The sequence below is a fragment of the Taudactylus pleione genome, unplaced genomic scaffold (assembly GCF_031769625.1).
Source record: "Taudactylus pleione unplaced genomic scaffold, aTauple2 ptg000571l, whole genome shotgun sequence".
NCBI lineage: Eukaryota > Metazoa > Chordata > Amphibia > Anura > Myobatrachidae > Taudactylus > Taudactylus pleione.
In genome coordinates, this window is record NW_028284973.1 from 5,412,120 (window position 1) to 5,438,136 (window position 26,017).

The 26,017-nt window shown below is 47.0% G+C and overlaps 1 protein-coding gene across 3 annotated transcripts in view; it reads right to left on the bottom strand.

Moving 5' to 3' along the window:
- CRPPA (CDP-L-ribitol pyrophosphorylase A) overlaps positions 1-26,017 on the bottom strand; it is a 251,747-nt gene that overhangs the window by 157,889 nt on the left and 67,841 nt on the right. For all 3 annotated transcript variants that reach the window (XM_088453149.1, XM_088453147.1, XM_088453148.1), the window contains 2 exons: positions 22,260-22,364; positions 19,320-19,365 (listed from right to left, as the gene is read on the bottom strand). In XM_088453149.1, coding sequence (XP_088309275.1) covers positions 19,320-19,365; positions 22,260-22,364 — 151 coding nt within the window. The remainder of the gene's footprint in view (positions 1-19,319; positions 19,366-22,259; positions 22,365-26,017) is intronic.

Consider the following 26,017-nt stretch of genomic DNA (forward strand, 5'->3'; position numbering starts at 1 on the left):
ATTGCTTTTTTCATAAAAGCGCTGGTTTAATCTTCTGAGGGATTTCTCAATCTTCTCTGAGATAATAGCGTTAAGTGCAGATTTCGCTACAACCAATTGTCTGTAAACGGCATCCGTACGGGTACGTTTGTGAAGAGATTCCAACTGCTGGACCTGTTCCGTAAGGGACTTGAGGAGTAGTTTATGTTTCTTATTCCTGTGTGAGGCATAAGTGATTATATGACCCCGGAGGACGCATTTATGAGCTTCCCAGATAATTGGAGAACATCCAGAATCAGGCACATTAAGAGAGAAATAGTCCTTCAAAATATCTGTGATCTTTGCTCGGAAGTGAGGAATTTTTAATAGCGTCTCATTGAGTCTCCAAGGGGGCCGGACGACCGTGGTGTCCAAAAGGTCGAAAGAAGAGGAGACAATTGAGTGGTCGGACCAAGAATTTGAGACTATCTCAGAGTTAGTGAGGTGTTTAGAGACTAATAGACTGCAAAGGATTAGGTCGATTCTTGAGTATGAACGATGGGGAGCTGAAAAAAAAGTGTAGTCTCTAAAGGAGGGGTTGAGAGAGCGCCATGTATCTGAGATCCCTGCTTCTATAATATGTTTACCAAGAGATCTGGAGAGAGGGCATACCCGGGGATGGGCCTGGGAGGAAGAATTATCTAAAGCAGGTTCCAGAACACAGTTAAAATCTCCACCGAGAAACATATCCAATACGTCGCTTGAGCAATGAGCTAAAAAAGGACTTAAAAAAGCGCTGGTGACCTAAATTAGGAGCATAGACATTAGCAATGGTGACATCTATATGTCCCAATCTACCAGTTAAAATAATATAACGACCATCTGAGTCAGTGTAGACAGAGTTTTGTATGAAGGGCAGTTTATTATTAATTAGGATCGCAACTCCATTGTGTTTGGTCGTGCTGGAGGAGTAGTATACATTGGAAAATTGTTTAGAAAGCAAGGACGGATGGTCAGGGGTTCGGAAGTGGGTTTCTTGTACAAGAACAACATCGGCCTTAAGACTACGGATGGTGCGGAACAGATGCAAACGTTTCTGGGGGGTATTGAGACCTCGGACATTCATGGAAGCAATAGTGAAAGGCATGATAAAAAAGAAAAGGAAGAAAAAAAAAACTCAGGTAAAAATTTAATGTGCAGAAAAAATGTAAACAAAATCCACGGCTCGCCTGGAAGAGAGAAAGAAAAAAAAAAAAATAAGAGAAGAATTGATAAGAGAAAGAGAATGGGACCGAAAAGAAAAAGTAAGAACAAAGAAGAAGGTGGGAATGAGTACGTAAACCCGACCAAAAAAGTGGGGAGAGGTACACTGAAACTAGGACAAAATCGTCCAAAGAGGTGCAGGCAAAAATTGCCTGTGGCACCTCTAAGGGAGAAAAATAAAATAAAATAAAAAATAAATAAATAAAAATAATTTACTTAGAAAAAATTATTTAAATCCTAATGGTTTATTTAGAAAGGAAGAGAGATGTTTGAGGGACTGCAATGTCCCCTGGGTGCTGAGGGGGGAGAGAGGGGAAAATAATAGTAAAAAGGAGGGGGGGTGGAGAAAGGGTAGCAAAATGGTATATATGGAGGAAAATGAAAACATATTAATTGGAGCAGCCTAAATCAGCAACATCTAATAATATCGTAAACCTTTAATAATAGAATACTAAATATTGCATAGACAAAATTTTTTATAAAAATAAAACAATGAGATCATAATCAGAACATTGCCATAGGAGATAATCCTAATATATTAGTTACAAATAATAAAATAGAGAGGAAGAAAAGTGGGTGGGGGGGTGAGGGAAACAAAATGAGGAACAGAACACAAAATAACATATTGGTAATTGAATTGGAGAGCACTAGACCGTATATATCTACTAATATCGTAAACCAAAGACTTAGATATTAAATTACCAGGTCCTTGGAAGAGTTACAGGAACATAAAAACAATGAACAAAAACAGCAAGGTCATAATCAAGAGTATAGGAGGGAGATCGCTCACGAATCAGGAGAATCGTTCTCAGGAGGGGATCCAGATTCCTCTAGATGGGTTAATAAGTCCTTGCACTCTCGAAGATCTCTGATCAGGACCGATTTGCCATTCAGGTCCACAATGAGCTTGAAAGGGAAACCCCAGCGATACCGGATATTCCTGTTACGTAGAGCTCTGGTTAAATCCCGAAAATCTCTCCATTTGGTAATCGTCACGGGAGAAAGATCTTGATAGAATTGGAGATGAACAGCATTGAAGAGAATATGGGGCTTACCCCGGGTTGGAGCCAGAACAAGTTCCTTATCCTTGTAACTAAGGAAACGCATAATCACATCTCGGGGAGGGTCGTTATCTCTTGGTTTAGGCCGGAGAGCGCAATGAGCCCTTTCCAAGGGTATTCTCCATTCTCCAAGATCCGGAATCAGAAAGGAAAAGAGATTGTGAAGATAAGGTTCCAGGGCTTCCAGGGACACTGTTTCTGGAATGTTGCATATGCGGATGTTATTTCTGCGCTCCCTATTTTCTATGTCTTCGTTCTTTGTGCGGAGGCCTGAGCGTTCAGTTATAATGTGATCCAGATCCCTGCCAGTTTCGTTGAGAGCTTTTTGGAAACTGTCCTGACGAGATTCTATTTTGGAGGTTCTTGTGGCTAGTGATGATATATCCGATTTGATGGAGGCCACTGCTTTGTCAAGCTTGTTTTCAAGAGAGTCCTTAAACTCCGTAATAAGAGAGTGAAGGGCCAAAATGTCCTCTTTAGTGGATGGTGCAGGAGGTGAAGAACCTTCTTTATCCAAAGCGACCACAGTAGGGGAGGGAGGGCCCCTTTGTTGGGAGGACCTAACGCCTCTGGTGAAGTGTTGGGAGATATCACCCCTTCCTTGCTTGGGATGTCTGGCAGCGGACATCTGTTTGGAGACCAAGGCAGGAACCACGGAGGAGGGCTATTTCTGTTGAGAGAAAATAAGATTCCAGAGAAATAGGAAACTGGGTATCACCAATATAATATGTTATTGATAACGGTAAGAGGGGGTGGGATCCAAGCACCCAGGGGTCAGAGGAGACGTCCTCTAGAAAAACATCACAGAAGAAAAAGTCAATCCACTAGTACTGAAGACAAGGGACCGAGGGAGTAGTACGGTGGGGGATCTGATAAAGACTGTATGGTGTGGTAAGGATAGAACAGACCCCGGAGCAGTTGTTGGAGGACAACTCCCTATCCTCTCAGATTCCCTGCAAGGAGACAGTAAGCAGCAGGATACGCTCGGACAGGGTGCAGAAGGGGGTTGAGATCGGCTAACGCAGTGTCCAGGAGTGCGCTGATGTGAGTTGTTCCTGGTGACGCCTGTATTGCAGGTCTGTGGGGGGTACAGGGGTCACCACAACAGTCTCGTCAGCACCAACTGCAGGGAGCGGGTCACGGGAGGTTGGGTACACATTCAGCAAAACATCCAAATAATAGGCTGGAGCAGTGATTCCAACCCTGGTAGCATAGGAGACTTCCAGTGTGGATAGGGTTATAGGAGTTACGTGAGGCTGCTGCACCTATGATAGAAAGGTGCCCCTGGTTGATCCCTGTGTTCTCCACTGTCACTGGGAGATAGGGCAGCTAATATGGCGGCTTCCCGCGATTCGCGGGTCCGGCCGCGGGTATCTGCTGGAGCCCTCTGGGGATATGTGGGATCCTGCCTGGCAGTTCCAGCAGCCAGCAGCCCCCAAACAGCAACAAGATCTGCGGCCGCGATGCGGTCCCCGCGTGACTTCCGGTCCGCGGCACCGGCTCCAGGCGGCTAGGAAAGTCCGCGGCTTCAAGTAGTCGGGTAGGCCGCAACGCCGGGGGTGCCGCTAGAAGGGCGCCTTTTGCAGGGAGCGGGGGCACGGAGGCAAGAGCAATGATCACCATTGACCCAGCTGAAGGTAATGGACCGGAGGGAGGGTTGGATATCCCAGGGGATTGCAGGACCTCTGGAGGAACACGTCCGCTCCAATGGACAGTTAGGCCACGCCCTCAGCATTAAATAGATTTATTGTATATTATCTTATAAATATGTGTAAAGGAATTCAGATTTCTATAATTTATTGGCTTCTACTGTACATGTTGTCCTGCAACATAAAGCTTTTGTTTTTCTTCCAAACTTCTGTACTTTTCAGCCTTGTGTTTATGTCAATTTATCGATAATATCAGTGTCCTGGATATATAACACAAATAATATGAGATATGGTAAGAACTTACCCTTGTTATCTCTATTTCTACGAAGTCCATAGGGTTCCACAGGATACCTTGGGGTATAGGCAATGGCGGCAGACATCCAGGCACCACAGAGTTAAATTTTCAGCCTCCCAGGATGCACTGGGGTAACACTCCTATACCCCGCACCCGAGCCTCAGGCCACTCAGTTTCGTAACAAGCCATAGGCCGGAGCAGGAGCAAAAAATAGAGAGAAGACAGTCTGGAACACACAAGAATCACATTATCACCAGAAGGAGACGGAGAAACCGGTGACCAGATCAAAGCCCATCTGCAGTACAGGTGCGACAGGGCGGGAGTCCTGTGGAACCCTATGGACTTCATAGAAATAGAGATACAAGAGTAAGTTCTTACCATATCTCATATTTTCTACTTCAGGGTCCATAGGATATCCACAGGATACCTTGGGGATGTCCCAAAGCAGTATCCTTTAAGGGTGGGGACGCTCCTGTGCTGTAACAATAATCCGCCGCCCGAAGGAAGCATCCTGAGAGGCGAAGGTATCAAAAGCATAATACCTTACAAAAATATGGACAGATGACCACGTGGCTGCCAATCACTGCTGAGGCGCCACGTCGAGCTGCCCACGAAGGACCCACAGACTTAGTGGAAGAGTTTTAATAGAGGATGGAACAGGAAGACCTGTGAATCCATCCTGCCAAAGTTAGCATAGTGGCAGGCCAACCCTTTTTATGGAAACCAAAAAGGACAAACCGAGAGTCTGATTTCCTAAATGGATTGGCACGGTCAACTTAAATTCTTAGCGCCCGTACCACATCCAAAAAGGCCTCAAGAGCAGACAGGACTGGGGAAGTAAAGGCCGGTACTATAATTTCCTTATTGATGTGGAAACTAGACACCACCGTAGGTGAAAAACCAGGGCAAGTGCGAAGCACTGCCCTGTTTCTAGGAAAGATGAGAAAAAGGGAGGTCTACATGACAGAGCCCCCCATTCTGAGATCCTACTGGCCAAATCAATAGGCAGAAGGAATACAGTTCTAGCCGTAAGCCATTTGAAATCCACTGAGCCCAGTGGATCAAATGGCGGTCCTCAGAGAGCCCTAAGGACCACAGCCAAATCCCAAGGAGCCACAGGTGGATCAAAGGGATGCTGAATATAACGTACACCCTGCACAAAGGTGCGGACATCAGGAAGAGTAGCAATCCTACGATGAAACCATTCTAACAGGGCAGAAACCTGCACCTTCAGGTAAGCAAGGCGAAGACCGTTATCTAAGCCCACCTGTAGGAAAGCCAACACTCTGGATATCCGGAATACCCGAGGAGCCTAGCCTCTAGGGCGACACAACTGAAAGAAAGTATACCATACCTAATGGTAAATTCTTGCAGATACAAGCTTCCGAGCTCTTAGCATGGACAGAGCCCCTGTTAACTAAAGAACTGGAAAAACTCCTAGACCTTAAGAGGGCAGTCTCCACCGCCACACCGTCAAGGACAGACAACCCAGGTCTGGATATCAGCCAGGATCCTGAGACAACAGGTCTAGGCATAGAGGCAACAGCTTCGGAGTGTTAACTGAGAGGCTCCGAAGATCTGAGTAATAGTGCCGTCTGGCCTACGCTGGAGCTATCAGCAGGAGCGTGCCTCCTTCTTGCTATTACTGGAGGAAGAAGGGATAACGGAGGGACGAGGTACACAACTTGGAAGGTCCACTGGACCAGAAAGAGGATGGAGTAATACCTCGTTCCCCTTTGGGGCAACGGAATAGGTACTATAACTCCTGCCTGGAGCATAGAGTGTAACACCCTCAAACATTACAGGGCCTTGTCCTGGATTGACAGAAGACCTGTAACGAAAAACCGTCTGGGAGGCTTTTACTGGGAGGAGAGGACATACCTTCAAGAAAATACTTCTCTTACCCCAGTGTCCGTGGTGGTCAGGCACCAGCACTGGGCGAACTGGAGAAGCCGGCCTCCAACTCTGGGGTCCCCCGAGAGGAGGCCTGTCCCGTGAGGCTGAAGGCTTATAGTCCAACTTGGGAGTAGGACGTCTTGTACTCCAAGCCTGTTCTTATGGCTGAGCAGATTTCCTGGCTACTGACTGTCTTGGAAAGCTGTATTTTAGACTTACCCTGGCTCACAGGGCTGAAAAGACGAAGGCCCAGACCCCGATGGGACTATAGCCGATGGCAGACACGCAGACGTAGCTACTGCCTGCGGGGCCACAATTGCGTCCAGATGAGGGCCAAACAGGAACTGTCCCGTAAAAGGCAAAGCATTCCAAATGGAATCTGCGTCCGCTTTCCAAGAGCGCAACCACAGGGAGCGGCGAGCCGCTACTGCTGCCGAGGAGATTCTGGAAAGGAGTAGGCTATATGTAAGACTGTCTCATTATGAACGTGGCTAAGTCTCTGAGAATTTGCAACTATCCACCTGCTCTGCTGGAGAGTCAGTGTGCAGAGATCCAGTTACCTACCCAGCGCTCCATGGCTCTGGCCCCCCAGCACATGGCCATAACCGGCCTGGAAGACCCTCAAGCAAGGGAATAATTGGATTTTAGATATATTTTAGTACCTTGCAATCTGGAACCTCCTTCAAGGAGGACCTGAAGGGCATGGGCAACGTAGCACTCCTCACTAGGCGTGTAACATGAGAATCTACCCGTAAAGGTAACTCCCATTCGGAAATGTAATTATCCGCAAAGGGGTATGCAAATGGTCAACCGTTTTTGAGGCTGGAACCGCTTACCCGGATTTTCCACGCCTGCTCTAAATGATCCACCTGACCAGATAGAGGAATTACAGTGGCAACAGCCTTATCCTTAAAGAAGGCATATTTGGATTTAGCCACGGGGGATATGTAATAACCAAAGCCGCACGGACTGCCCGTATAAGGCCAGGTATATAGACTTTAGACCCAGACTACACCTCCTTTGCACTAGGGGGCTCGTGTCTGAAAAAGTCAATAATGTCACCGTCATCAGACGTCATGTCCTTAGCCGTCTGAGACCCGAAAGGCCGTTTAGAAGGCCGAAATGGTGACTCCCCCTGTAAAACGTCCATCAGGTGTTATACCATTTGGACAATAAATTCTCCCACACAGGCTCCTGCGAGACCTGGGGGGCAAAAAACAGGATACACTGGGGTACCATCAACTGCCCAGGGACCCCTGCAGGTGATGAGACCACCACTCGCTGCGATAACCCCTATGGGGAAACACAGGGGGCGTTGCCCACAAGGGCTGTAAGCATCTTAGCCAGCCGAGGGCGGTCCCTTTATGTGCAGGCACAGTGACAGAAATGGGGCGTGATATATAATACAACATGCCCTCCATAAACCCTCAGCGTCTACATATCCCTCCGCTAACTGCACATTATATCAGTACATTATAGCTGGAAGAGGATATCCTCGTTCACTTTCAGACATGAGGAGTGTGAACGGAGCGTATGTGACCTCCCACACAGAAAAACCACGTTTACTGTGAGGTAATAAACACCCTGCGACACCGCACCGCAAGGGCTGTAGCAGAAGAACAGGGATAGGAAAAGACTGACAGCCAGAAATGAAAGTACAGGCAAACAGAGCTAGCATTTAAGTCACATACAATGCACAGATAACATCCTGCATTACAAGCACTGCGATCAACTACACAGACCAGAGCCTGGTAGGAAACAGTGCTGCATACACTGACCTTAATTGAAGGAGAGGTATGCGGGGGACCCGGACCGCAATGGCATCTGTATCAGCTTCCAGCAGCGTTTGCCATCCCCAGCACATGTAATGAGAAAATGGCCACCGAGAAGCAGAGAGAAGGCGGGCCCGTGGGAGGAGCGCTGACACAGCCCGCTCAGACCGCTGTGGAATGGCACTGTGCAGCGGGGGAGACGCCGGCTGTGAGACAGGGAAGGCGTTCTCCCCTGGCCTGCTATTAACCCCTGGGACGCCGCGCTGTACCGCACATGCTGCGGTCCGCTGTCCCTGGTGGTCTAGTGGAAGGCGCAGGATCAGTACCTGGCCCCACGCGCAGCCGGTTCCCAGGGAGCCCCCTGCCTATGGACCAAAAAGGACTCTGTTACCGGCGGGTGCCCACCGCGGGACCCCGCCGCTTACCTTGTCCCCCGTGCATCCGGCCACAGTCCAGGTAGCCGGGGTCACTGCTAGCTGTGACCCCAGCTACCAACCAGCATCCCCGGATCGGTACCGGCGTTCTGGTACCGGCGGGGTGTAGGAGTGATAGCATGGGCGTCAATACTGACTGTCCTATGCTGGAGCACTCTAGTTGTGCAGCCACAGCTGCGAAGAAATATTCAGAGGCCTTGAAAAGACCCCCCTCTGTACAGTGCGACTGGTTCGGCCAGGCACCGACGAAAACTGAGTGGCCTGAGGCTCGGGGGCGGAGTATAGGAGAGGGACCCCAGTGCATCCTGGGAGGCTGAAAATTTAACTCTGTGGTGCCTGGATGTCTGCCGCCATCGCCTATACCCCAAGGTATCCTGTGGATACCCTATGGACCCTGAAGTAGAAAACTGTATCCAATACAGAGGGCACAGGAGAACGGTATCCCAGGCAATGAAATTAAACGTGGCTTCTGCATTTTATAAAGACATGGATGAAAAGCACAGAGGGAGGCCAATAAGCTGCAGGAAGACTAGTGCAAGCCAACAAACTGAAAGTCATGTAACGGTGAAAGCACAAGAGAAGTGCGCTCTCACCCATGATCCACTGGCGGGCGCCATCCCAACTTACGAGGCCCCGTTCACTTCTAAATTCTTTGTTGAATAGGTACAGAGAATTTCCTGCCAGGATTACTCGTACTTCAGACCAAAACATCTTTAATTGTCAATCTCCTGGAAAGGGTATCGTTACTGATACCAAATAAAACAATGTAATGTCTGCTAATACAAAAATGACAAAGCTCTAAATATCTCTTCAAGCTTAAAGCGATCACTGATCCCTACCGACGTGTTACATTACCAGGCGCGTCAGAAATGTGTTTCTTTTTTTTTACCGTGTTCTTTATTAACCTTTTCTGGTCGGGATCCAAATTATGTTTAGTATCCCGGACATGCGCAGTCGAGGTGCGAGAGCCCGTCTCCACCTTCTGCCACCGGGTCAACCAGAGGCGGGCTATAACAGGGACAGAGAGGGAGGGAAAGAGAGAGAACGGGAAAAGGGAATAAAGATGGAAATGGTGACAGCAAAACAAATCCTGGATACAACAGCTGGCGAACCGGCAAACGACAGGCCCTTAATACTAGTGACGATAGGGTAATTACTGTATCCATTGGTGGAGCCTGTAGTACTTGTTGGCTGTCAGACTGCAGAAAGGGACAGCTCAGAGCTGGTCTGCCTGGACATATCTAGTGGAGACCAGCTCATATGGCGAGTGCCTCAGGAGGCTGCCTGGCCATCCTGCTCCTAATTCAACTGCCAGAGGTTTCCAACCCATAACCACACGCTTGGGGATATAGGAGTCTATTAACTAAGCTGTGTTGGGAGATAAAGTGAAAGGAGGTAAGGTACCAGCCAATCAGCTCCTAACTGCCATCTCACAGGCTGTGTTTGAAAAATGACAGTTAAAGTACCAGCCAATCGGGTCCTATCACTGTTCACTTTATCTCCTAAAACAGCTTAGCAAATAGACCCCATATTTACTAAAGTGCGGGTTTATAGAAGTGGAGATGTTGCCCATAGCAACCAATCAGATTATAGCTATTATCTTCTAGAAGGTGCTCGATAACTGATAAGTAGAATCTGATTGGTTGCTATGGGCAACACCTCAACATCTATAAATCTGCACAATAGTAAATATACCCCTTGGTTTGTCTTCCTAATCTTTTAGGCCAGGAAAAGGGTGGGAGGTGACATCAACCTACAGATACCCTCTAGGGACAGAGGGCCTGATTCAGACCCGGTCGCAAGCGCTGTGCGCTCGCAACCGGGTCGATGGTAGGCCAGTGCGCATGCGCGAGACCCGGATAGCGACGTGCACTCCGTCGCTCCGGGTCTCGTATCAAAGGAGGCGTGCTGTTGATGTTGAGTGACAGCACGCCCCCTTTGGTGGGCGGGCCGGTGGGGTGGCTGCCCAGACAGAGGCGTTCCCAAGGGAACGCCTACCGTCTGGGGCCGGCCCCACTTACATCACAAGTGATGTCAGTGGGAGAGCTTTCGGCTCTGTTAGAGCCGAAAGCTCTCTGGGGCTTGCGGAAACGAGACCCTACCACAAGGGTCTCGTCGTGAGCCCGATGGTCGCGATGGTCTTGACCATCGCCACCATCTTCCTGGCCGCTCGCATTAGCTGTGGGTGGTCACCCACAGCTATTTGAGCGGCCAGGAGGCCACTCTAAAAAACAAGAAGGTCGGCCCTGATTCAGAGAAAAGCGCTCTGTCAGAGCGTCCGGCTCTGAATCAGGCCCAGAGTTTCAATCTCTTACCCCATTGGCCCCAGCTTGAGCCTCCTCCTCAGTCCCTCTGGATTCATGGGTCCTTGAAAAGGAAATTTAAAGCAATGTTTCACCACTAACTCCCTCTTATTCCTAGCGCTAAAACTGGGAACCTGGGGCTTGGATATGGTGAGATTATAGCTTTGGCTACGTAATGCCGGGTAAACACTAGACGATATGTCGTCTGATCCGGCCAGAACGGCCAATATATATCGGGCACATTGCCTAGTGTGTACCTCAATGTCACTGACGATGCGCGCTCCGAGTGTTGTCAGCGACATCGCCTGTCGCACCATCATGGACGCCGCCGTTGCTTCATCGCTGCCGGCATCGGCAACTGTGTAAGCACTTGCCGATGCCGGCAACCCCGCTGGGTCCTGTCACTAATGAGGTCGGTACACACTAGACATCGCTTAAGACTGTTATTTTACAAATAAAAGGGCTAGCAAACCTACTATCGGGCATTAGTAAAGCAGATATTCATTTCCACTTAGGACCACCAGTAGGGGCAGGTAGACAATGAGGACATGGACCAGCTGGTTATGAAAGGTAAGTACATAGCACAAGGAAAGAGGGAGAGAATTAAAATAAAAAGGCAGCAGTGGGTACAAGACACCTGAGGGCCATCAACAGGGCAGAGAAGAGATATGAGGGCAATAGGACAAAATAATGCTCTGATGTGAGACAATGGGGCAGAGCAATGCAAAGAACACAGGGGTGCGACTCCCGAATGAGTGATGGGCGCAAAAGACCAAAGGGAAGCGGAAGAGATAAAGGGGACAGAGATTAGGTAAGAGTCCAGAGGTACCTGGGGCAGGCACAGAACAAAGGATTCAGATGGGACATATGGAGGGAGGCAGCATACTCTGCCTTTACCTTGCATGCCAGCTATATACCACCATACAGTGGCGTAAGTTCATCCCAGATGCCCGGAGGCAATTTATAATTTGGTGACCCCCCCGCCCGTCACAGCCGCTGACTGTGTGATGTAGAAATTCGTTGCAGACAGGCTATAGATAGACGAAGGCGGCAGCTGATGGTCTGACATGGAGCTCTCTACTAGTGTATGGTGGCTTCTCAGGTGCCGGGAAGGGGTGCCATGTATTGGGCGGCCGTAACGGTACACTCCGGGTACATAATTACAGCCCTAAGTGGGGTGAATATGTTGTGGACAATGGAGGAGGTGCCCCTTCAGTGCTGGCGCCCGGCGGCAGGCGCCTCCATTGTCTCCCACAGTTCTGCCCCTGCCACCATACAAATGCCACGGAGCCTGCAGTACCTGTACTAGCTGCTGGCAGCTGTCATCCTAAACAACTACTGTGTTCTGCATCTCTCTAGGGCAGCCTCCAGCTTCCCGGGAAACAGAAATTTAACGTGCACTTTAGTGGATTCATATGACAAACATAAGCGATATTACCATTCACAATTCAAGCATCTAATAACTGGGCAGCACCGTGGTCATCTTACAATTAGACACAGTGTCCTCTCACAATGGTCGTGGCAACAAACCTGGGGGTGTCCCTAGGCCTTCTCCATGATGAGAGAAGACATACCCAGCAATGACAGACATATCGGCAGGCGGGAATCAGGAACGTCCAGCCAAATTGGGGACTGTCAGAGAGGTTTGCATTACACTTTACTTGCTAAGAGAGAAGCGGTGGAAATTCAAGGTGAGACTGAACATTACATTTTTACGAACGGCCTTTATGTATGAAACAAATACATTTATGGGTTCAGTGACAGTTAAAGGAAAATCAACACGGGAGAAAAATACACATGGGAAAAATCTCCTAACCAAATAGGACTAAAATAACTTCACCAACTCCATCGCAATCTCTGCTGTAGGTAATAAAGGAAAGAAAAAAAAAAAAACACATGTCGATCTTTCAAGCTCATAGCGAGTCAAGTAAGCATGAGAGAAGCCTGACGAGCTACTGACAAATTCACTGTCATTCGCCTCCATACGTTTATCTGGCTTCTAATGTCATTCAGTATCTTCTAGGATTTCTGTGTGTGTGCTCGGAAAGGTCACCGAACACTTACACAAACTTCCTCAACACTTATCAGCCATCCCCCCACAGCAAGTGCCGACCTGTCCCGGGCCAGAAAATGACTTTCATGCTATTTTAAAAAAAAAACATACGAGCAAGAATTAAACAGATTAAAGCTCGCTTATTTTTTTTTTGATATGCAAAAACTCCTGAAGTCTTTAAAAGAAAATGATTATTTATTTACGTGACATAAGGCTGCAAACATATTTCAGCTACACTGTAGCAGACAGAGGGCCTGATTCAGAGCCGGACGCTCTGACCAGAGCGCTCGCTCTGAATCAGGGCCCTCCTCCATGAAAATGGAGCGGCCTCCTGGCCGCTCGTATAGCTGTGGGTGACCACCCACAGCATATGCGAGCGGCCAAAAAGATGGTCGCGATGGTCTTGACCATCGCGACCATCGGACTTGCGACGGAGACCCTGCGGTAGGGTCTCCCTGCCACAAGCCCTGGAGTGATTTTGGCTCTATCAGAGCTCAAATCACTCCCACTGACATCACTAGTGATGTCAGTGGGGCCGGCTTCAGACGATAGGCGTTCCCATGGGAACGCCTCCGTCTGGCAGGCACGCCCACCAAAGGGGGCGTGCTGTCAATCAACATCGACAGCACGCCCCCTTTGGTGCGAGACCCGGAGCGATGGAAAGCACGTCGCTCCCCGGGTCTTGCGCATGCGCACGATGGAGCTCCCTCCGTCGTGCGCATGCGCAGTGGGGAACATCGACCCGATTGCGAGCGTACTGCTGCTCGCAAGCGGGTCTGAATGACCCCCAGAGTTTAAACATAGTGATGTCGTAGCAGCTCCTTCATAATAAATGTCTTACTGACCCCTACCAGATTTCTATAGAAGGGTGTGATGTCATTATGTCGACACCGGACTGCTGACATTGACTGAATGTTGACATTTACAATGTCAAGGTAGACATTGTCGACAGTCGCTATTAAGTTAGGGTTAGGCTGCGGTTAGGGTTAAGGTGCCCACACACGTAGCAATCTGCTCATGATCAGCCGATGTGTACGATTTGTGTACGATTCCCCTTGAAACTCTCCCCAGCAGCTCTGCACATGATCTCCACACGATTTGGTGTCCAATCTTTATATGATCTCTCCTACATCCAGACTTTCACAGTACATCGCCTCCTAGATTGTCAGATCTGCCCTACTGCACGGCAGATCAGACGATGCGATGTACGACCAGCGGGGACGCGCATCGCAACGTGATCGTGAGTGGGGACTCACGATTTACTCAGGATTTGGCCATATTTTACACGGTTCTAGTTCCAATGTGTCGGAATCGGCCAGATCGGGTAAAATATCGCTATGTGTGTGGCCAACTTAAGGGCTACAACCACTTCAATACGATATGTTGACTCGCTGACATTTACAATGTCAGCATTATGTCAATGTAAACATTCCATGCAAATGTAACCCGAGTACATTAAACTAAAGTACAGGGCCACCGAGACATGAGTAGGGCCAGTGTACTGCAGGGTGGGGGTGTGGCCTCCGGTGCGGACAAAGCTATGTCCTGGTCCTGGTATCACAGGGGGAATGTGCTATAACTGCTCTGCTCTCAGGAGTCGCAACAGAAGCCCGGGACCACAGATGCAGCAAAACACCACTCAATCTGTACTACAGACACTGGGATGTGACTTTAACCGCACAGAAATTAGTTTTAAACACATAGAAAGTCGCAGATGAAGGAACTTGGCGTGAAAAAAAGCTGCGGCCGCTGCACTGCGGCACTTTATATGCGGATTTAGACTCAGTAACACACAGATGTACAAATGTTGCAAATAAAATTGATCAGTACAGTCTAGCTAATTAGATTTTGTCGCATGAAGTTGTTTAATTAGTGCGAATAAGATGTACATTCTGAGCTAATAAGAAGCTCTGCGCGGATGAGCCGCACGATACCTGGCCGGCCGAGCGTGGCTTATAAACCTGTGCATTTCCTACAGGAACAGACAACCAAAAACTTCCATTTGTGTAACGGTGGGACAACTGTATAAATGCCCAAAACTAGATATACCACCCACTGTAAATGCAATTCAACTTAATTGAAGTTACTCTTGTTCTATTGGAAGCCTACTGGCCCAAACGCCACAGCCTGAGAGACGCGGTCAGCGGCGAAATCGCCCTGCAGAAATCTGAATACCGCCGGCAACTCGCAGACCATTACATTGGGGCCTCTGTCTCTACCCAACATATTTAATTTTTAGCCATCAAAGAACCAAAAATTTTAGGGCATTTGCAAAATAATAATAAAAAAAGGGAACCTTGGAGTTTCAAAAAAGAAGCCTAAAGAAAACATTCTCATTACTCTTTATATACTACTGTACTTCAAAATACTATGGGTACCCTATTAGATTATACACCAGAGCCACAAGGTCCAATCAGGATAAGGGACGGCTGTCTCTCCTTTGCTGCAAGGTGGGCACTTTGCCAGAGGGTCTGAAGAATAGAGAATTTCCAAAAGGACTAGACCAACATAACCATCACAGCACATGGTGTTCTGCCTGCCATGCCTGTTAGGGCACCTTCAGCTTGGCAGTCCAGGTAGAACACAGAGGGGTACCCTTACATATCGTGGCTACAGGCAGATCTGCACCTGACCTTACCCAAGAAGTGAATCTCAGTTTCAATAGGTTACATTAACGTTTCATTATGGGCGTAACTACCGGTATGCGTTCGGCATCTCGGCGGTCTGGATGCCAACGCTTACCTTACCGGTGCCAGAATACTGACGCCGGTCAGAATCCCGGCTTCGAAGGTAAGTAGCTTTAGGGTTAGGTACTAGGGGGAGGGTTAAGCACTGAGGGGGGAGGGTTAGGTTTAGGTTGCGGTAAGGGGGAGGTTAGGTTTAGGCACTAGGGAGGGAGGTTAGGTTCAGGCACCATGGAGGGAGGATTAGGGTAGGGAGAGGGGGAGGGGGAGGGTTAGCATACCGACCACCAAGTGTCAGTATGTTAACCCTGTCGGGATCCAGTCTGTCGGTATTCCGTAACTACCATAGGTGCAAGGGGTGCAGCTGCTATGGGGCCCAGAGATGAGGGAGGCCCATCTTCCCTGTCAAAGTTACATGTGTTATATACCTATTTCATTATTGGGTGGTACATAGGGGCTCTTACAAACTTTTTCTATGGGGCCCTCAAATACCTAGTTACACCCCTGCGGCTAATCATTAAAAAAAAAAGTTCTATATACAACTTGTGCTAGAACACGCATTTCCCATTTGTTTCATCTCCCTCAAGAAAGAAACACATATAGATATATATAAATATATATATATATAGATATATATAAATATATATATATATATATATATATATATATCAGACAAAGTGAAAGAAAGGATATTGGGATCAGTTGACCAACATGAAGCAGCAGATGAGGAATTAAGAAAATGCGGAAAACAATTCAGCTTTCTCTCCCTGTGAAATACAGGCTAATGGGATAATGTCAGAGTACATTAATATCCACCTTCGGATAGGAGACCCACCGAAGAAGTAACTGCAAAATCATCCAAGACAAAAGTTAAAAAGCATTCAAAGTAAAGGCCCCCATACATCAGAGATGGATTGCAGCAATCGTGCAATTTGCAATCGATTGTGTATAAAAATCTGCAATGTATGGGCTTCACAGATCGCAGATTGTAACCAAAAAGTGATTGGAATTGTTTAATCAGATTGTCCAACATGTTGGATTTCACAGATCGATTGGGGCTGTAGATTGCTAGTGTATGGACATGATCAGCAGATTTGCAGACTGTTTCTAGCAAAATGATGGAGCCTTTCAAGATTGTCAGATCTGTGTTTGCTGCAATCGATCTGCAAATCACTGAAAAAGATCTGTAGTGTATGGGCGCAGATTGCTCGATTGGGAAATCCTAAGATCGGGCAATAAATCTTCAAATTGTTCAATTGTGGTTTTCAGATTGCTGATGTATGGGGGCATTAACTCACACGGCCCGTCACATCCAGATGCCGCCGGTTAGTCATCACCGACTATATCACAGCAACAAACCAGAAATGTCATTTCAATTCTGCAAATAACAGACAAATGTCATAACAAAGGCGAGTCAGTGTGTGATGGGGAACACGGCACTGCCCAAGGAGCTGACATTCCGCGGATTAGTGGGCTGTAACACTGGTCAAGGCCAGACTCCTGGGAAGTGAACATCCAGGGGCTAAAATGGTGTTTAAGAAACCAGAAACCTTTGTCGGCCAAAGGAAAGTGGGAAAATGCAGAAAACTAAATGACTTCCTCCACAATGTGTAAGCGATGGGTATAACTATTGGTGCCTCTGGGTGTATTTAAACAGCACTTGGTTGTAGAGAGGAATCAATATCCGACCTTGTTGTCAAAACAGAGGCTTCAAGGAGTGGGGACTATACAACTCTCCAGAAGCCACTTAGCCCCTATACAGTGATACAATTGTTAGGCAGCCTGTTTGGGGTCACTGACATATGGCCCAGGTATAATATTCCGCGCAGCCTTTAGTTTGTACTCTTTTTTTTTTGTATTTATTATAATGCTGGACCTAGTATCTGACCATATACTCTGTAACCTGTAAGATCTTCACACACCCCACACATAAACAACAGGCAAGAAAAGCTTTTATCCTAGCTACTGCGGACAGCGAATTAATAAGAGATGCAAGTCAAAGCTGACTAGGAAACATGCTTTATTACAGCAAACAATCGCTCACTTCACAGGAAGCAACAATATTACTGAGCTATTAGCATAAATGGGTGGGACTTAGACACATTCAGCCAATCAGATGCGACCGCCAGTGATCATCATCATCACCAGTTTGTTACTTGCACAAGGGGTGAAGTACCCGTAAATAATCCTCCATCATAAAGGCAGATCTGGTCCTGTTTAGTGGACGGCGTGGGCCGCATTTTGCCTGACCACACCTATACTGTAGTTTGGCGCATTTCCAATACCGTCCAGGCCTCTTCTGGGCAAGGAGTCGCAAGTGCGAAATCAATCTCAGTCAGCATGGTTAAAGAAGCCTAACGCCTTTTGATACGCATGTGCACGTACAGTATAATAGGAGACGGTCATTAACAATACTCATACGTAAGCGACTTTCACTAGCGCCTATGGGCCTGATTCATTATGGATCGCCATTGCGATCGCAGCTGCACACGCAGGTCTGCTGCGAAAATATGCGAATGCCTGCAATCACAAAGCTATTATAGAGACGCCCACTACAGCTTTCACACATCCGTAATGCCTTGGAATACTGCGTATACATCGGGCAACATCGGCCCCTCACGCACAATTACAGCAGGTCTGACCTTATGCAGAGATTGCTAACCTGGTCGCCCGCAGTGAGCACTCAAGCTGCGTATGCCGTCGCATAATGGCTAATTTATGCACGCCAAGGCAACGGCGTTCAAATGGAAAGGCACGCCGGTGTTTTTTCCGACCACCCCCAAGCGCTGACGTCCCATCCCTCCACCTGCGATGGCTTTGTATCTCCGTGAGTGATCGTAGTGCGATCGCAATGCTAACTCGCGCACTGCGGTGCTTATGCATGCGCAGTATGCAATAGGCCGTCTGCGTATACTATCCGCGCTGAATCAGGTTCTCAGTCTGCAGCTGTTGTTATGGTGCAAGAATGACAAAGAATATCCCCATTTGGCCAAGCCTACACCCCTTCCTTTTCTGCAGTTCATAAATGATCCCTACAATACATTTACAGGTAAATGACGGTTACAGAAGCTCGTATTATAAATTCTGCAGGCAAAGTAAAATAATTCATACTGTATCCTCAAACTGTCACCAAAGTGTTACGCTGGCCGTACACTAGACCAACTCTCACCCAACCATACAAATAGTTGGCTGTTTGGAATGAAAATCTAGTAAGGTATAAGAGCAAATGATAAATCAGCAATTTGCTCCCAAACGCCCAGACGAAAATGGTCGTTCAGACAAGTTGGTTAAATGTTTGATTTAAACAATATGTTTAAACAACAGTTTTTGCCCGTTTTCCGGGGTTTGGGAGCAAATGGCTGATTGTCATTCGTTTCCACACCTTACCAGATTTGCAGTCCAACCAACTACAGGTAGCAGGATGGTTGGATGTAAGTTGGTGTAGTGCAGGAGTGGGGAACCTTTTTTTCTGCCGAGGGCCATTTTGATATATATAACATTTGCAGGCCACGCCCCCTCCGTGTGATGGGGCCTCAATCGCCGGTGATTACAGCAATGCTCGGAGCATCCTGAGGATGCTCCGGGGAGCTGTTAGGGCAGCAGTGCCACAGTCTGAAGAGTCCAAAGGATGCTCCAGGTGACACTGCTGCATAGATTCTGGCTGCAGGGTACCATTCTAGGCACCCTGATAGCCAGATGAGGCTAGCAGAAAAAAACTCTAAGGGCCAGACCAAATGATTCCGCGGGCCTTATACGGCCCCCGGGCCTGAGGTTCCCCATCCCTGGTGTAGTGTATGGCCAGCTTTAGATCAGAACCTCCTGTTTCACATAGACAGAAATAATGGAAATAATCAGAGATTTAGGCTTTGACCAAGCATAGGCCATTTTAGGGTTAAAGTACACATCACTAATAACACCAAATTCTTAAACAATAAAAAAAAACACACTTACCCTTAATAATTGATTCCGCTGCATATAAATCTCGTTTGTAAGTCACCTAGAGCACAAATAAATACCATTAATTTCACAGAACAGGAAGGGATTATAAATCAATAAAAGAGAGCCCCAAAGCAGCTATTTCTATAGGTGGTGCTATAAACCGTAGCCATACAATAAAAACAGGGCTATGGATTAGTAAGAAGGGGTTTGTGCAACAAAAAGAGAAGTTGACATTTGCAAAATGATTTTCTAATTAATATTTCTCAAGTTTGATTTCGCTAGGCGACGGGGTTAAATGACTGTAGATCTGGGGACATTTGTATTATTACTGTCCCTGCTGCCTGCTCAGGAAAAACCAGTTACAGCAATGAGGCATGAGGCACACTATATACTGACACTGAGAGCAAACTATCTAAATTCACCAAATACCCCTTTTACACTTGCCGAGTTATTGCCATGTCAACCTGGGTCGCGGCTCAGTGTACAAGGGGCCAGGATTGGATTCTCGGGTACAATGACCTGGCAATCCAATCTGGGTAGCTTGCAGGGTTTAACACGGGAACGACCTGTGTAACACTGCAGTGTAAGCGCGTAACCCGGGTTGTCCGACAAGGGTCCCATTTACAGCGTGGGGAGATACGGATTTCCCAGTGTTTGGAGATGATGTCATGCCCAAGCGCTGGCAGGAGAGAACAACTGCACCAGTCTGCAGTAAGTGGCACCGACCCGGGATTAATCCTGGTCAGCACAGCGGTGTAAAAGGGGTCTGTCCCGGGTCTGACCTGGTATGGAACTGTGGACTTTAGTGTAATCAGTCACAGACCTGTATAAACAATACATGTGCCCCTTATTAAAGTCATAACTTGGCAACTCAAACCCAATCATTATAGGCACACAGTATACCATGGCGTAGGGGGCAGACACTCCAACATCGCCGTACAGTCACCTGCGTTGAACTAATTCATTGATGAGAAAGATGACTGCAATGGTCCATTAAGTTAGAAGTCCAGGAGCAGAGCATTCTGTACCTGGTGGAAGGGGTCATGATGGAGAGTATGTAAAGTATCTGGGGGTAACATAGCGTAACAATATAACTCACAATTTTTTTTTCCCAAAAACCACTCAGAAATTGTCGAGTTTTTTTATAATTCAACCGGGTCAAGAAGATCTATTTAAAACTTATCCAACACGAATTTAATAAAAAAATAAAAAATATTTTGAAACACAACCGTAATATCAGGTCATCGATATATCGGATCACTGATGTTCGGAACATCAAGACTGCTTTTCTCCAGCAGCTGCTCCTCTGAGCAGCCACCAGGTATATACTAGAGGGCTGAGAGGTGATTAATATACATTTCCCCGGCGGCTGCTACTCTCTGCAGCTGCCGGGTGGGGGGTCCTGCCGTGCTTACTGATCTACAGTAAATGGCTGCACGGCAGACACCAGGGGAGGGTACAAGGATGCGGAGAAGCCGAGAGGTCCCTCTGCCATTGGTGGCTGCTGGAAGGGGATGCGTTCGGCATCCTGGCAGGGGCGGGATGCCGATGCTTGCATTGCATTAAGCTTACATTACCGGAGCCGAAAAACCGACGCCGGTCAGAATAACGGTGCCAGCATCCCGACCGCCGGTAAGTAGCGGAGTTGGAGGGAGGGTTAGGTTTAGGGGTTAGGTACTAAGGGGAGGGTTAGGCACTAAGGGGGGAGGTTAAGGGTGCGGGTAGGGGGAGGTTAGGTTCAGGCACTAGAGGGGGAGGTTATGGTTAGGCACTAAAGAGGGAGAGTTAGGGTAGGGAGAGAGGGGGGGTTAGCATACCGACCAACAAGTGTCGGTATGTTAACCCAGCCAGGATCCCAACTATCGGTATTTTATACAAATTCCGCTGGAACAGGGGCGTATCTATAATGGGTGCAGGGTGTGCGGGGAACACGGGCCCCTGGGTCCAGGGAGGCCCCGCACCGCACACCCTGTACCCATAATCTTACCTACCTCTCCGGAGTCCCACGTCAGCGCAGATGTCAGGCGCTGCAAAACGACTGGAAAATGGCCGTGGCGGCAATTTTCCCGTCGTTTGCGCATCTGCAGAACAGGGAAAGTGGCCGCGGTGGCCATTTTCCTGGTGACCTGTGCTTACACTATAGACTCTGGGCACACTCTAGTGCCCAGAGTCTATAACTCCGGCGCTGGCCGCGCACAGCTCAGTGCGCTGCCTGGCACCGGGCGGAGAGGAGGGGGCCCATGTCGGAGACTGCACAGGGGACCCCTCCTCTCTAGAAACGCCCCTGCGCTGGAAGATGATCTTCCGGCAGCAGGTCCACTGTGTGTTTCTGACAGATCGCATCGTATGTGACTATGTCAGGTAACGCACAGCCTGGCGCCATCGCAAACGATGCAACCACACCGGGCAGGTGGTTATAGTATTGTTGGCCGGGTACATGGGTTGTGCTGCATATGTCATGCAGTGAATGTCTAGCTGACGTAGCACACAGTGAATTAACGTCATGCATAATTGTGTTTGTCACTCTGGCATGGATGAGGTATGTCCTAACATGGCCACCGTAGTGCAAAATATTAGCTATGGCAACTGATGACATCAGCATCACAAAGATAGTGCATCTTTTGTACCTGTCCTGCATAGAAAGGAAGCATTGTCCAAGCATCATCCCGTCATGCAGGCGATTGAGCAACTGTGTGGATTTCTCCGTGGTGGCCGCTATATCGGTTACCACCACAAAATGGGCAACTGCTCAAAACATTCCACAAAGACAAAACAAATCATTCACACAATTAGAGTATGTGCGCTATGTAACCTGCAGAATAATTACGTTAGGGGTGGCATTCCCAGCTCCAGCGAGTGTGGCTGGTTAAACAGCCTCGTTCGTGTGTTTGTAGGAGCTAAGTGTAAATCAAACATTCGCTGTGAGGTAATATCCAGTAATGTCGTATTTACCTTCCAGACATCAGGTGGTGCTTCAAGCAGCTTAGCCTTAGTGTTACTGTATGCCAGAGCCAAATGTAAGCACTCCGTGCCAAAATCCAAGTCATGCTGGGTGCACTGTTGTCAGACATAAAAAAAAAAAAAAAAGTTATAATAATTTATTCAAACAATTAAAAAAAAAATGATAAAAATGTATTTTTCTTTTTTTCATGAATATGCCTCAGTTGTGTCTGGCTTCACCTGGATATACGAACCGTGATTTAGACAGAATACTCCCTCTCTTGGGGCTATGGAATTTACTCAAGCGCCTTCAATTTACATCTTTACGAGCAAGAAAATTGCTGCAATTTCTGTACATTGCAGACGTTTTGGCAGCTGCGTAGGTGGGTGTACACTAAAACCTGGCACCTATGCTTGTATACTGTTACGGGTATGTGTGTTTTATTTGGTCGCAATGTACAGAATTAATAGAAATATCCATTAGAAGACGATAGTATGACATCACAAATACACATATCAACAATTAACAGGAATTAATTTGCCATGAAAGCCAATTAATCAACTGCTTAGTACATATCTGTTCATAAGGCAAAGTATTTATTCCATTTGTTCATTTTTTTTTCTTTGCCAAACATCTATATTTTCCAACAGCATAGGAGCAACTATAAGACAAGGGTAATGGCGTGGGGAGGGTATAATTATGTATCACTAATACCACTTTCAGACAGAAAAATGTCAAAAACCCGGCTTTTACCCGCCCGATCGTATTGCTGGACCCAGCCTGACCCCCTGTTTTGGACAGAAGAGCAAATTACCGGGTCAAACATTTCTACCCGGTAATTTGCTGATTAACACGGGTATTTCTTCTGTCTGAAAGGGTCAACCCGGGTCTCCGACCCTGGTAAATTCCTGAGTCGAAGTCCCAGGAATTTCGAACCGGGTTGACCCTTTCAGACAGAAAAAAAGACCCGTATTGATCAGCTTTCTGTCTGAAAGGAGTATAAGTGCAATAAGCACACTTATTGCACCTTGTTTTTTGTTTTTTAAATAGGACTTTGAATTTTCAGAAAATATCAATAACGTGCTTATATCTCCTCACACAACAATGAAAAATGGCCAAACAAGTCTTGTTGTTTTAATTGCAGTTGCATTAAAGTGAACGAGAAGTAAATATGTGTATTTTTTTTCTGCCCACCCATACTTTACAATTTAAAATTAATCCACCTTTATAAAACGGCAAAAATCAGGATCATACACATAGGTATTCACTATAACATTACTACTTGAAAATAATTATAAGGCATTTTTTTTTTTTTTACCAGATTGAGTGAAACACGTAAAATGTGTATGAATGATATAGATGCCATGATATAGATGCCATACCATTTTTGAAAAGTAGACAACCTACCACATCATGTGAGGGCATCCATGTGTTTACTGATGGCAGACTCGGGGAGATCTGGGCATTAGAGCAACCCATACCCCCTCGCTGGACTTATAAACACATTTTGTAGTGTAGGGCAGCGTTTCCCAAACTTTCTAGAACCATGGCTCCCTGGAGTACCAGCATTTGTTTTCATGGCACCCCCAAGCCAAAAGTTGAGAAATTCAGCAAATAAAATTTTTATAAAATTTGCTTAGGTTCAGTTGTGTGGTGATGGACAGGATTGTGCTTCTGTTAGTCCATGTATTTTATGACTGGCAGCCACCATTTTGTCTATCACATTGACCATAAATTTGAATTGGTACTGGACTACCAACCTGTGGCACTCCTGCAACTCTCCTGTGGCACCCAGTTTGGTGTAGGGTGTAATTTTCTGGCAATAAGGAGCCACAAGGGTACTCTGGGCCTGATTCAGAGCCGCTCGTAAGCGGCCGCTCGTTCGCTCCGAGCGATGTTCGCACATCTGCACATGCGTATGGGTTTTAGTACACATGCGCGAACCAGTCAGTGCGGTCGAAAATCGTGTGCTCGCAAAATAGCGAATGCCTGCTATTTTGAGTGACAGGATGAGGCGTTTGTGGGTGGTAACAGGGGAAGGTGCTTGAAAACGGGGAGTGGAGATCCGAACGCAGGCGTGCCAAACGGTCAAAATGGGCGTTTTAAGGGTGTGCATAATTAACAAAGCAGCGTCATCGACCACGTCACTTGGTTGTCTTTTAGCCTGAACTGTTTGCATGATTGCGGTAGGAAAATCCTACCACAAGCACTGCGAGCAGTTCATACGCCTTTCGATGTACTCGATTAATCTAATAAATAGCGGAGAAGAAGTAGGATGCGAGCGGCCAGGTGGCGTTTTTTTAAAAATAGCGACCGCATGTTTTGTTCGCTCGTTCAGACATAGAGGCGTCAACAGACCGCAAAGAGCGAGCGCACTATTTAAATAGCCGGCCCCTTTTTCTGAACGAGCGAGCGCAAATAGCGTCCGGCTCTGAATCAGGCCCTCTGCTCTTTTAATGAGAGTACTCCAGAATTTATTGAAGCCAGAATGAGTGAGATAATAATTTTGTCAGTGTAAGGGGAGGAAACAATGGTATAAGTGAGGGAAGGAAATCCACATGAGGGAAGAGGGCCCTGCTCGTGAGAGCTTTCAATCTACGCATTTGTACATCTGACGTAGGAATACAGCGAAGTTGTACATAGCTTGAGATATATGGGGCTCAACATGCACTCAATAAGCTGGCCACACATTTTGAACAACCTTGTGTCTGTTTGGGAGCAAATGGTCGATTGTCACTTACTCCCATACATTACCTGATTTTTACTCCAACCAGCCAACTGGTTGGATGGTTTAACAGAAAATGGCCAGCTTTAGTCTGCTAATTTTGCAAGTGTCCCCGCATCATAGTGGTTGTGGCTAGGCCTCTGGAGAACGTGGCTTCCTCTAGTGTGCGTGTAAGAGAGTTACCTCCTGCAAATCAGGGTGAATCTGCTTAATGTGTGACGGCAGGACAATGCCCCTCAGATTGGGACCATCTCCCCAAAATGGGGACTGCTGTCAGGTCTGGAAAAAAAAGTTACATATAGAGAAAGAAAAAAGAAAAAAAGACTAGTCCCATGCTGAGATTCTCCACTAGGTGATAGAGCCTTGTGTATTCTGTGACGGAATGTAAGTCTAGATAATTTACAATAACCACCGCCGGGATCCGGCACAAGCTGTGAAGTATACCTTGCCTCTCCCAAAAATGTTTAGGATGTTATCATTATCATTCCTAAGATAGCTTTATCCAGCAGGAAGCATTCTGCAGTGTTTTGTGTCTCAAGCCTAGAATGACAGATACTTCCGTTTTAAAAAACAATTAAAGCCCTCATTTCTGTAAGAACTCTCCCTTACATGGATCAAAGGAAGAACAATAGGGGGAAAGATCTGCCAAACACGGAGGATCTTCTTGCTTTACATCCCCAATGTGACTGGGGATTATATAGTATAAATACATGCTGTAGTTCGCCAATTAAAATTAGATGAAATAATTACTGGTCACTGGCTATAGTAGGATTTGTGCGTATAGTATATAACACTTCAGCTGCTACAGGAAATAAATAATCCACGTCGGCTCTCAGAAAGAATCTTAATATGCTGTATAAAAAGGGTGAGCTTTCCTTGAATGTCAAGATAGTTTTGTTTTAGACAACAACAAAAAAATGCAGAAGTTGATTACTGCAACAGGCCATATTTCTGCAAAAGTCTGTCGCCTAACCCCATCATATAAGTTTAACTGTCTGACAATTAGCAAGAAGGCTATTTTCTAGAACTACTGAATCTCCTTCA